Source organism: Oryzias latipes, chromosome 4 (genome assembly GCF_053564925.1).
Source record: "Oryzias latipes strain Hd-rR chromosome 4, Olatipes_Hd-rR_3.1".
Classification (NCBI taxonomy): domain Eukaryota; kingdom Metazoa; phylum Chordata; class Actinopteri; order Beloniformes; family Adrianichthyidae; genus Oryzias; species Oryzias latipes.
The window spans coordinates 8,540,284-8,552,401 of record NC_136240.1 but is presented as its reverse complement, the minus strand read 5'-3'; the positions used below and the strand labels follow the sequence as shown (position 1 = coordinate 8,552,401).

Below are 12,118 nucleotides of genomic sequence, written 5' to 3'. Positions count from 1 at the left end.
TTCATATCTTAGTATCAAAATAACTAATCTTTTACTGAACAAGAAAAATGTACATGGGTTTAGGAGACACTCCTAAATCTGGTAGGACTCAATATTACACATGGAAAATGAAAAATACAGCAATTACTGAGACGAAGAAGAATCACATTCATTGGGCGGAGCGCAATGCGTTGAACCCCGCCCTCGTTGAGCCACGCCTCGGTCTGCACACAGCAGCCAGGGTTAGTTGAACTGTCAGACACTCTTAAGACTTTTGGGGAACAACTTTAGGGCTGCTGTGTCCTATTATTAACAATAAATAAAAAGAAAGCTCATTTTCATTAGATATGTATTGTCCCAAGGATGAAGACAATAATAAAGACAGCCCTTAATAACAAAAATTGACGGGTATTTCCACCATTTGTCACAGTAAGAGCTTGACCGTGACGGCTCAAGCTCCTCACTAGATTCATGATGTGGTCCTGAGACAACGACTTCCTGTTTTCCACTGGTACTATGCAGTTCTGCCAGGTCATGTGTATGAGGTTCCATTTGTGCCAAAAATCTGTTTTTGTGTCCACTGTCTATGTCTTTGGTCGTCTCACTTTGTCGTCAGGACTTAGCAACCGTTGCTACTGTCGATAGCTACTGTCGATAGCTACTGTCGATAGCTATTGTCGTTAGCTACTGTCGTTAGCTAGGGTGTTTGCTGCTGTCGTTAGCTACGACGTTTCCCCGTGTTTTGTCGTTAGATGTTCTCGTTTTTCAAATTTTGCCAAAGTCGTCAGAAAAGTCCTTTGTAAGGCCGGTAAATTTTTTCCTGTACTACCACGGAACGAAAAAGAAATGTTTATCAAAGCAGACGTCAGGGTTAACCATGACAACACGTTTTTAAGATGAACTTTATTTTGATATTCCCTCAAACGCGTATTGCCAGAAGGGGGGGGGGGGGGCATGCATACAACGCTTGAAACGAAAACAAAGTGGCGCATTACCGCCACCACCTGATCTGGAGGCGAACTACTTCTATTTAACGCGGAGAATGACACATAATAAATATGAACATTTTACGAAGACTATTTATGAATGTGCTGTGTTCTGATCATGAAAAACGTGGTTGATTTATTAATAATAAAATTACAAACACATTGGTGTTGATTTAATGTATTTGTTCAGAAATAAACCCTCAAGTCATTAGTCCATGGCAATATTTATTTTTTTGCCGCTGAACGATTTACGGGGGCCTTGCAAGGAGGCCTTTAAAATATCTTTGATGAGTTACCTTCTCAAATTTTAGTGGGTCGAGTCACTAATTATGAATATAACAGTCGAAAACTGACTGGTTTTTGAGCTTTTCTTTTTAATCTATTTATGTGACCATGAGATGGCGCACTCGGGACCACATAAGGCTCTTATTAGCCCGTCTGATCCTCGTTTATCCATCAGATTTGTAACAACATATTTTATAAAGATCAGTCATTTTTCAAAATAATTTGAAATAATAGTTTCATCACAAGATTAAATTAAAGCCATACTCTAAATAACTTTAAACGGGAACGTGAAACCGTTGTACGCTGCACCCCCCCCCCCTTTCTGGCAGTGCGCGTTTGCAGGATTGTCAATAAAGGTTTTTTTTTTTTAAAGTGTTTTGTTCCGTGATAATACGGGAAACAATTTATCGACCGTACAAAAGACTTCTCTGACGACCTTTGCAAAATTTGAAATACAGCAAGATCTAAGGACACGACATGGGGAAAGAACGTAGCAAACGACACTAGCAACGGTTGCTAAGGATCTTCCTGACGACACGTGAAACGACGTAGCAGACGACACTAGCAACGGTTGCTAAGGATCTTCCTGACGACATGGCGAGACGACGTAGCAAACGACACTAGCAACGGTTGCTAAGGATCTTCCTGACGCCGTAGTTAGACGACATGGGATAAGGACAATGACAAAGATAAAGTTTAAGGATAAAGCAAGCATATACATCACAAAGTTAATACAAAGTAATAATCAAAGAATCATGGGCATGCAGAAGATATTGCTTAGTAATACATAGACATGAACCAATGTAAAATGAACTCGTTCAATAGACATAGACAATGAGCCCAAAGCATAGACAGTGGACGCAAAAACACAATCAGTGGACATAGACAATGGACCAAAGACATAACAGTAGACGCAAAAACACATTTTGATATTTTTGGCACAAATGGAACCTCATACATGTGGGGATAGGGTACAACCATCCAGTCTCTGCTTAGGCTGGTCCCAGACGTGCTCTATGGGGTTCAGGTTAGAGGTCTTTGCTGGCCAAACCACAGAAAGCACTTTGACTTCTTGAAGTCCAGTTGTGACAATTCTGTTTGAGAGTTATCATCCATGAACTGAAAGTCTGGGGTGTTGGTAGACTTGGGGGATGATGATGGTTCTGTGATGTCTCTGAGGTAAGAACTGTGACTGGACCGTCTAACCAAATTGGTTTTGCGCTGACTGGTGATGCCTGTCCGGACTTTTGCACCTCCTCCACCAAAGTTAACCCTGAGGACCATGTTGACCTCGGAGAATCGCTCTCCTCGTCTTCTCCAGCAATTGATGACCATCTTTCTGTGTGAGGTGACCCGATGCTCATCAGTGAACAGGACGGTAGACCGTTGCTGCGTCGTCCAGGTCACATGGTCTGCACTGCAAACGTCCAAGGCAGTGTCTTGGTGTCAGTGATAGCACCTGCAACAGTCGTCTGTCATTCAGAGTGGTGGAGTTGGTTGTGAAAGGTTAGTCTGGAAACACTAGGGCCCCTCACGTCTGGTAAACAGGCCTGCAGCTGTGTGACATTTGCTAAACCACGCCTAAGTCCACAGGTCCTTAGGTTCTGGTCATGGTTGTGGTCTGTCACTGGTGGGGCTCCACTCCTAGGTCTGTCACAAACTCTGACAGTAGTTCTGAGTCTTGATGACACTTTGAGGCTCACCAAGTTCACCTGAAACTTCTGACTGTCTTCTACCAACCTGAAGGCGCTATGGCCAGGTGCAGCTGCTCATCCATTACGTGATGTCATGTGTTCATGGCTGTTTGAATGGTGAACTAGGACTGACTTACCAGTTAAATCAGCTTTTTATATCCACAGAATGTTGACATTGATGTCACATTGAAAAGGTTTTCTTTTGCATTGTTTTTATTTGTCCTCAGTAAGTAAGACACTGAACACAGTGAGACCATTATGAGGAAAACACTAAATAAGTTTTGTCTATCACCACAATACAATAATTTCCCGAGATTTTCCACAATATCCTTTACTTATTGTGAGTAGTGTAAATGAAAACCTGCTGAAATGCGCCTCTACAAGAAACGGATCTATTTGAAGTTCGATATCACCACCGCCCGTGGGTTCGTGAAGGCACCATTGTGTCACGTGACGTTCAGTCATGGCGTTCCCCCTCCGTAAGCGGCTGCGCTGTTTCCTGCCGTTCTTGATGTTATTCTGCGTTTGTTCCCACCTGGAGCTCGTGTTCTCTGAGGACGTGGAGCGCTGCGAACACCTGAGACTCGGACAATATCCTCACGGGCGCGAGCGAGCCCGCCTAAACGGGAAACCGTTGGTGCCTAGCTTAGCCTAGCTAGCTTAGCCTTAGCCGAGGATGTTTTGATCATTAGATTTGCAGGTTTTCTGTCGATTTTAGCAATTTGTTTAACTTTACAAGATTGATGTACGGCAGTGAAGGCGTTTGTTGCGCATGTGCGTTTGCTTCGCCAGCCGTTGTTTGGAAAATCCTCGAGGTGCATTTTTTGAGTGTTTGGTTTTTAGCAACAGGTCTGAGTCTCTGCTCTAGTCTTTTTTCACGTCTGAAACCTTGACTCTGCTGACGTATCTGTGCAAAGATCCGAAGATCGATGACGCCACTCAGGAGCCGGAGAACTGCCGGAACATGCAGGCCCAGGGTAGGGAACCCGCCAGGGTCTTCAGTGCCGCCCATCATCACTACACTTCTCAGGAAAACCTGCAGACCACTCAAGTGCAAGAATCTGCATTTTTGCATGGCTAGTAGAGCCTAATAATGTAATCTCGTTACTATTGTCATAGCTTTGAATCACACGTTTAGTGATCGCAGTAGATCTGAACAGTACCAGAATCCACTGGATCCTCTCAGCCTGGTTCACTGGACCATCGGGCTGCAGAGAGCCGCCCATCTCTCTCTCTCTTTTTAATTGAAATTGAAATGAGGATTACAAAAACCGGGTTTCCTGAGTCGTTTCTGCAAACTTCTACATCTTTTCATTTTTTAGAGATGCACAAATGTGATTTTAGTGCATACGTCTGTGTGTTCTTGTGTGTGTGTGTGTGTGCGTGCGTGCAGTGGAGTGCTTCCCAGCTCCCAACATCAGCTGTCGGCTGCAGGACGGGAGGGAGGTCGGCTTTGGCGGAGAGTTCGGCTTCAACAGATCCATCCCCTGTAGGAATGTGTGAGTGCTGGAGGTGCAAACACACACACACATTTGGCAGGTTTCAGGCTGCGCCCTTAGGTATGTCGCCGTGTCATGAGTGCACCCGTGTGCCCCTGCAGGAGCGGTTACTCCTACAAAGTGGCCGTGGCCTTGTCTCTGTTCCTGGGCTGGCTTGGAGCGGACCGCTTTTACCTGGGATACCCGGCTCTAGGTACGCGCTCGCACATGGGGGGCTGTGGCTGGATGCTGACATCACACACCAATGCACTGCATCTATTCAGACACATCCAGAGATTAGGGAGCAAACTGCTGCTCTCCTCAGCTGTGAGCACAGAGCTCAGAAAACCCATGGCACGCTGTGTGAGGTCATTCCACGTGAGCCGCTTCTCCTCCTGAATACATGCGGATGAATGACATTTAGTGCCTGACAGTGAGCTGTGCAACGGTTACTTCCAGCTGAGGAGACAAGTGAAAGTTATGAAGCAGAAAACCTCCAGAAGGTTTTCATAAAATGTTTAAAAGTTAGCGTTCAGGTGGATTCAGAAAGAAGCTTTTTTCCTTCATCACATCTTCTGGCATAAACGTCTCTCTGCTTCCCAAAGCCAGTTTTTCTTCCTCCAATGACTGTTCTTACCTGTACCTCTCTCGTGGGGACGGGGTCCCACAGGGCTCAGTTCTCAGCTCTTTTCCTGGTTCTTTAAGAAATTTTGGAAAGTAGCTTTGTGATTATGCTGATGACACCCTGAAATGTGCGGCTTTAAATCAAGGAGTCGGTTCTCCGTCATCTCACTGCTTCGCTGTCCTGACAGCATGAAGGTCTGGAGTAGGCGTGTGACGATAACCGCATCACCGCGGTGATTACTCATCACCGCACGTTCCTTTTTTTTTTTTTTTTTTTTGAAAGTTCTGCATATGGTGCATGATTTGAACTATAATAAACACGTTTATCTTTGCTAATAATTTACTTTTTCTGCGAGTCCTGTGTTCAAATTTCAAGGGCTTCTGGGGAAAAAACCTACATCCTCCTGTGCAAGGGAGGGACAGTCCATTATACATATTATGGGGGACTTTTTTGTGTGTGTCTGATTAACTGCTGCAGATAATGTTAAATACACACAAACACGGGCATAAAAGACAATAGTGTAACTAAAACAGTTGGAGTTAGTTATATTTTAATTGCAAGTATTGCAAGTATGCCTACTGGTAGCTTAATGTAGTATATAACCGTTTGTGGCGAGAAAAATGGCCACGAACGTGTCTAAACCAAATACTGTGTTGGCTATTTGGGCACATTTTGGCTTTGAGGCAGATGACAAGGGCCGGTGAGTTTGGACATGGGAGTGTTGAACCTTTACTGCGCATTTCTCTTCCTGACGGTGGTCGGAAAGACGCAGGGGAGATCCCAAAAGGAAGGCGGATCTTCCTCCGGGGTTCACTTCCCCGTTCGGACCCTCAGAGCCTCCAGAGCGGGTTAATAAAGAATCATTCACCGTTTTTTCTGGGGGAAAACCTGTAACATCAAACATGAACGCACACCCCCAACACACTTGCAGCTGCGCGCCCTCACTCCCTCTTGCGCTGCGATCGCTCCCTCCTCTACTTACACACACGCACACGTGGTTTCAGCACATGCACATCCCCATTCTACAACAGAAGTTTCCGTCTCGCGAGGATATACGACAAATTTACTGCGTTCTAATTAGTAATTTTCATTGTATTTATTTCCATTACAAGCTGCGTGTGTTCGGCCGCCGGAGGATGGGGGGGGGTGTTGGGGGGGTGTTGCTAGAGTCCCGACTCCTCGACTCCTGCTGCTTTATGATTAAAATCCCACACCGTCACAGCTCTAGAAAGGAGAGGCTTCAAGTTTCTCTGACTTTCTGTGTTTTCAAGGATGACCATCTTTGTTGCAGCGATCAGATCAAACTCCAGCACCTCCAGTGTGAATGGGTTTGATTGTTCTGAAAGTCATGCGTGAGCTCTCGCTGGGTGTGTGTGTTTCCCTGGGGGCGGAGCTGGCAGCGCACACTCTTCCTGGAAGAGGCGGTTCCTCACGTTGTGACATCACAATGTGAAAACCCATTTGTTTTTTATGGGTTGGGAGGGGCTGTGCTCAGAGCGCGGTCTTTAGAAGAAAACTCAGGAATGTGTGAACTGATCCAAATGCCACTTTGGGGGTGTTTATGAACATTATAAAACACTTCAAAGCTCAAAAACGTTGGTTTGGTATGGTATAGGCCTTTACATTCTTCTGTTTGTAAAAATGGCTGAAAGCTGAGACAACTGACTCACGTGCACATCCATCTTGTGCACGTGAAGATGAACTTTATCATCCAAGGCAGATAAATAAAAATTAAGAGAAGATTTGAAAGCTAAAAAAAAACAGTAAAAAGCTGCAGTTCTGGGCAGAAACTTCCTAAACTCTTCACCACTCCTAAAGTGGATCCTGATCCAGGATCCTGGACCTTTCTGAACCTGGTGCTGACTCTGGGTCTGTGTCTCCAGGTCTGCTGAAGTTCTGCACCGTGGGTTTTTGTGGGATCGGCACGCTGATCGACTTCCTATTGATCGCCATGCAGGTGAGTGTGACGGTCAGGTGTTTCCTGTTTGCAAAGGAAAAACACAAGAGAAATGTTGATCCAAAGATTGTTGTTGTGTTCTCAGTCCTGCGAACACGAGCGGATGTGAATTTGCGCGTCGATGTTTAGAAGAATAAATGAAAACGATGAAGAGCTGATGGGTTAAGTTATCCGCTCCCCTGGAGAGTTTGGGCAGTTCCTGTCTCTGCCTCAAGGGGGAGACAGACGGGCTGTTTGGTCAGAAAAATGAGTAATTCAGTAGAAACTCAAACTTTGGTTAAAATGCATTCCATTGAGGTTGGGCAGGAAATTCAGCCATCTTTGACCTCTTACTTCCTGTCTTCTGCGAGAGCAGTGCCAGTGATGAGGTGGTGGTGGAAGGGGGGGGGGGGGTGTCAGCCTCCTGATCAGTATTCAACCCCTCCATCGTCCGCGGCTCCCGTGACGATGACCAAGGCTTCCGGACACTTCTAATGGACGCTGAGAGAAGAGGAGGCGGATGAGGGAAGAAACAAAATAAAACAGATGAAAGCAGCTGAGCATCCGTCTGAGAGGAAGCAGCTCAACATTCAGCCTGATGCAGATGTTTGCCTCACATCTGTGGCTTCAGGACAACGCTTTCTTCCATGTTGTGTCTGGAATTAAGACATGGTACAGTCCTGATGGGACTTTTTTCAGTCAATCACATCAGAACAGAGAAGGTTTGAGAAAACCAAACTCAAAGCCACAGCAGAATAAACCACGAGTCAGCTTTTCCTCAGAACTTAAATCTTTGAACAAACCTATTTGATTTTTTTTAGACATCTTCATTTTTCCGTTGTTTCTGTCCTGCAGTTTGAAGTTTTCCTTTCCTCTGAAGTTTTTATCAGCCCGATTGAGCGGCTTCAGCTTTTTCATTGAATGAACGGTAGTTTTTCTTTTTTTTTTTTTTTTTAACTTGTCCTGTCCAACAGCTGGGCAGACAGATGAAAGCTGAGGGCCTCTTGGGTTGGACATATTTTACTTTAACAACAGGGGTTATTAATCTTCAGACAAACCAGAGGTATGTCTGAATAAACCCCTTTTGTAATTGAGGCCAAACTTTATTAATTTCAATCATGTTTGAAAATCTTTGGTGTTGGACCGGACGGAAAAGGAAAGGAGGGAAGAAGAGAGAGAGGGGGGGGGTAGGGGGTGATAATAGGAGGGGAAGGGGGGTAAGACCATGAAGCAGCATAAAGCAACAAGTTTACTGGTTGTTAATCATTATGGTAAGGTTCAAATGTAGTTCAAAAAGGGCGGGGCCTATCCACACACACACACCTGCTAGCTGCAAAAATGTCCACATGTCAACATGTACACAAAACAGATAGTGTTCACACGCATACTTATGCCTTAAAACCAACTAGTGTGAAATATTTCAGTCATTCAATCATGCAAACTGTTAGTGCAAAGGTGAACTAACACCTGTGCTCAGGTGAGTGTTTATGTTCTTCTAAAATGGATGGTGGAACGTGACAAGAAAGAGGGAGAGTGCCCAGCCATACCCACCCCAAGACCCCCACCGCAGCAGCAGCGGCAGCCGAAATCCCCCCAACGCCACACGGGAACCGGCAGGGAACAACCGCCGCCCGGGCGACCAAGCCCGCCACCCAGGCCAGGGCCAGCAGGACCGCCGCGAGGCGCCCAGAGCCAGAGAGCAGGGAGGCACGGAGGGAAAGAGAGCGCCGCCCCAGCCCAACCAGGAGAGCAGCCCCCCCGCCGCGCCGGGAGCGCCCAACGCAAGGCCCCACCGGAGAAGGACGCCCACAGCCCCAGATGAGCACCCCACCACCACCCAGGAGTTCCGGGCATCCCCCCGCCCCTACCCCAGGTACGAGCCAGGACCCCCCAAGGGAGACCCGCTCCGCACTCCAGGCAGCCATCCGCCCGGCCCACGGTTGGTCCAGGGAGGAGCAAGGCAGGGGCCCGCCGCCCCCGCCCAGGAGGGGGGAACCCCGGGGAAAAAAGAGGGCCCACAAGGGGTGTTATAAATATGGCCCGACCAGGCTCGGCCATGTTGGAAGTTTGGCGGGGCCCAGCGCTCAGGGGCAAGGACCAGGATCCACCCCCCAGGGACACGAACACCCCGGCTCAGGTGTAATATGAACCCCCCCACCGTGCGGAGAGAGCACCGCCGGGCCCAGGGAGCCAGCACACAAGGGACACGGCCGCCATCGCTAAGGGGCCCGCACCCCCCACCAGGGAAGGGGTAGGGGACAGATGGACCCAGGTCCCACCTTCCTTGCAAAATGTGTGTGCGTGTATGTGTGTATGAGAGGGTGTGTGTGTGCATGTGTGTGTGTTTATGTTGGAATGTATATATTGAAGGGGAAAGGGTGTGTGTACTAAGGGGGGTGCAGTTAAAATTGGCGAGTAGGGCACTAAGGGGACATCTCCTGATTACTCACAGTGATGTACCCTCACCCCCCCTACCAAGGACCCTACATGTCTAAGGTGCAAATAAAACCGAAAGAGGGGGGGCCCACTCCATACGGCAACCATAGAACGGTAGTTTTTCTTTTGCATTGGCAGTCTTTCCTGATGATTGAAGCATTGTCGTGTTTTTCAGCTTTAGCCGTCTACAAAACTCATTGAAAACGGGCTGTAGGTCACTGTTGGTGAAATAATCAGGAGAAAAGTCACCAAAGTGACACAACTGTTGAGAAGAATCCACATCCTGTTGATTACATTTCTACTATTCTTTGGCCGTCTCTCCTGACTTTTTTTTTTAAAGCAATCCTTTCAAAGTCCTTTCAGAAATGAGGGGCGGAGCTTCAGACATGCTTGTTGGTCCGTGTTGTGAGTCTGCGTCCATCTCGTTCTGCAGATCGTAGGTCCGGCGGACGGTTCCAGCTACATCGTGGATTATTACGGCGCCCGGCTGACCCGCCTGTCCATCACCAACGAGACGTTCAGGAAGCCGCACCAGTCGCTGTGAGGCGTCGCCAGCTCTTCCTCTCCACAGTCACCTTGAAAGTCTGTAATAACTCCGGGATGTGCTGCGAATAAATGAAGGTACTCTGGCATCGATTTCTGAGGCGTTCAAGGTCTCAGCGTGGACGGTTAAATGTCAGAGCAGCTCAGGTGATCCCCTCACAGAAACGCCAACAGTCTGCCGCTGCAAACGATTCTCTGTGGACAGAGACACCCCCCCCCCCGCCCACCACAATCCTCACAGACCATTGAGAAGTTTAGATGAAGAGTTAAGAAAAGCCATTCCTTTGTTTTCACTCCATCTGTGGTGTCCACCTGGTTTCTGTTGTTCCTGAACATCTGAGGTCACATGATGTTGGTGTCGTGCTGTTTGTTAAATAATGTTCATTCAATGTTAAGTTATTTTTCATTTTAAAATGGTTGTAAATAAAGTTTCTGATATTTTTAAAGTCTGAGTAATTGACCTGTTCACCGTTGCTCTTGGGGAGCCCGCTTGATGAATAATGAGGTAACTGTTCTTTAGTTACATCTTCATAGGTCTGTGGGAGTGGTTCCCCTTGAGGGATGGAGTCAAAGCCACGCCCCTTTTCCCCTGCAGGGTGGGATTTGAGATCTGTGCTGTTCTGCCAACAGGAGGCTGGGCTCTGGTCCAGGATTTCCAATGGAGTACCATCAGTCTACGCGGCAAATGCAATGGCGTTTTCCCTCAAATGTGTTCACTTTGTGTTGTCAACCTTCCAAAAACACCAATGTGTGAGATAATGTGTGAGATAATCCCCCAGTAGTTATCCAGTTAGCCAAGTTCCTTTGGTCAACAGACTGAGGTGAAGAGATTAGAATAAAACACGCTGGTCTTCTGGTCTCAGGAGTAATATTAAGGATTGTTTCATTTGACAGAACGACCTCTCGGTTTGCTGGTCGACAGACTTCCATCAATCAAGTTAAGAGGGTGTGGCCTAAAAGACCTTCTCTGACATGGTCGCTATGACTGTTCAGTCACACCCCTCCACCAGCCTCCACCCCCTCTACAGGAAAAATCCAACAGCTGTTGAATAAAATGAAGTTCTCCTGAATGGAGGACGTTTCTGCGCCACCTTCAGGACGTCAGGGAAACTACAGTGTCCTTTGTTCCGAGATGTCTCACCTTAAGTTCTTCATGGAACACGGAGGCCCAGAGAGTGGAACCTGTTAATGACTCTCAGAGGTGAAGATGAAGAGCAGTGATCAAGGAGAAAAAGTTATGATGACATCAGCTAATGAGAAAGGAGGAGGAGGAGGAGGAGGGTGAGCTTTGGACTCAGGGGAGACATTGACCTGTTAGAATAAATGCCTTCTCTGCAGAGAGATGAAATCATATTTAAAGATCAGAGACTTTAAACCTCAAGCAGCTCAGTGTTTGAAGGAGCAAAGAGGAGGAGGAGGAATTTCTGGATTTGACTTTCTGCTTTTTCGTTCAGTATTGAAGACACAGGAAGCTCATTCTGAAGCTGCTTTATTTTCTGTTTTCTTTTATTTATTATAACTTGTCCTGATTTTACTCTGACAACAGGGGCTATGAATCTCCTGAGACACGAGGTGTGTATTTTTATAAACCCCTTTTGGATTTGAGGCTAAACTTTATTTTTGTATTAATTGTGTTTGTATAAAATTTCTTGTTGGACCGGACGGAAGACAGAAAAGAAAAGTTATATTGTAGGGATGAAGACACAAAAGAAAGGGGGAGGAAAAGGTAGTAATACCACCAGGGGGGGGGGGGGGTAGAATCACAAAGCATCAAAATGCAGGAGGTTTATGACCATAACTGTAGGTGTTAGTGAAAAGGGGCGGGGCCTGTCCACTGACACTCAAATGTTACCAACATACCTGTTGGGTGTTGCACGTACACAACACAACGGCAGCCAACACAACAAAAACAATAGTTAATAAAATCCAATAAATATTTCTATGGGACCTTTAAGGTGGTCTTTGTTCCTATAATGAGAAGTTCAGTTTTATTGCTTTAATTTAAGGAAGCGCAGAGAACCAGGATTTTGTTTCAAGGAGGCAGTTGGAGAGGGAGGAGAAGTGGAGCTGGGTCTCATCCATATAGCAGTGAAAGTGACTGGTGTGTTTGTATGAGGTAGAGGAGGAAGAGCACACCTGACACTGAAGACGAGGAG

General features: G+C 46.6%; 1 protein-coding gene across 2 annotated transcripts; it reads left to right on the top strand.

The window, feature by feature from the left end:
- The first annotated feature begins 3,363 nt into the window (after positions 1–3,363).
- On the top strand, positions 3,364–10,408 carry tm2d1 (TM2 domain containing 1). Of its 2 annotated transcripts, none has more exons than XM_020702215.3 (6): positions 3,364–3,535; positions 3,848–3,921; positions 4,338–4,443; positions 4,545–4,636; positions 6,931–7,004; positions 7,090–7,767. In XM_020702215.3, the coding sequence occupies exons 1-6, from the start codon at positions 3,408–3,410 to the stop codon at positions 7,111–7,113; spliced, it is 498 nt and encodes a 165-aa protein (XP_020557874.1). In that variant the 5' UTR covers positions 3,364–3,407; the 3' UTR covers positions 7,114–7,767. The 2 variants fall into 2 exon arrangements, with proteins under 2 accessions (XP_020557874.1, XP_004067707.1); XM_004067659.5 differs by lacking the exon at positions 7,090–7,767 and adding an exon at positions 9,853–10,408 and having other exon boundaries at positions 3,367–3,535.
- The last annotated feature ends 1,710 nt before the right edge of the window (positions 10,409–12,118 follow it).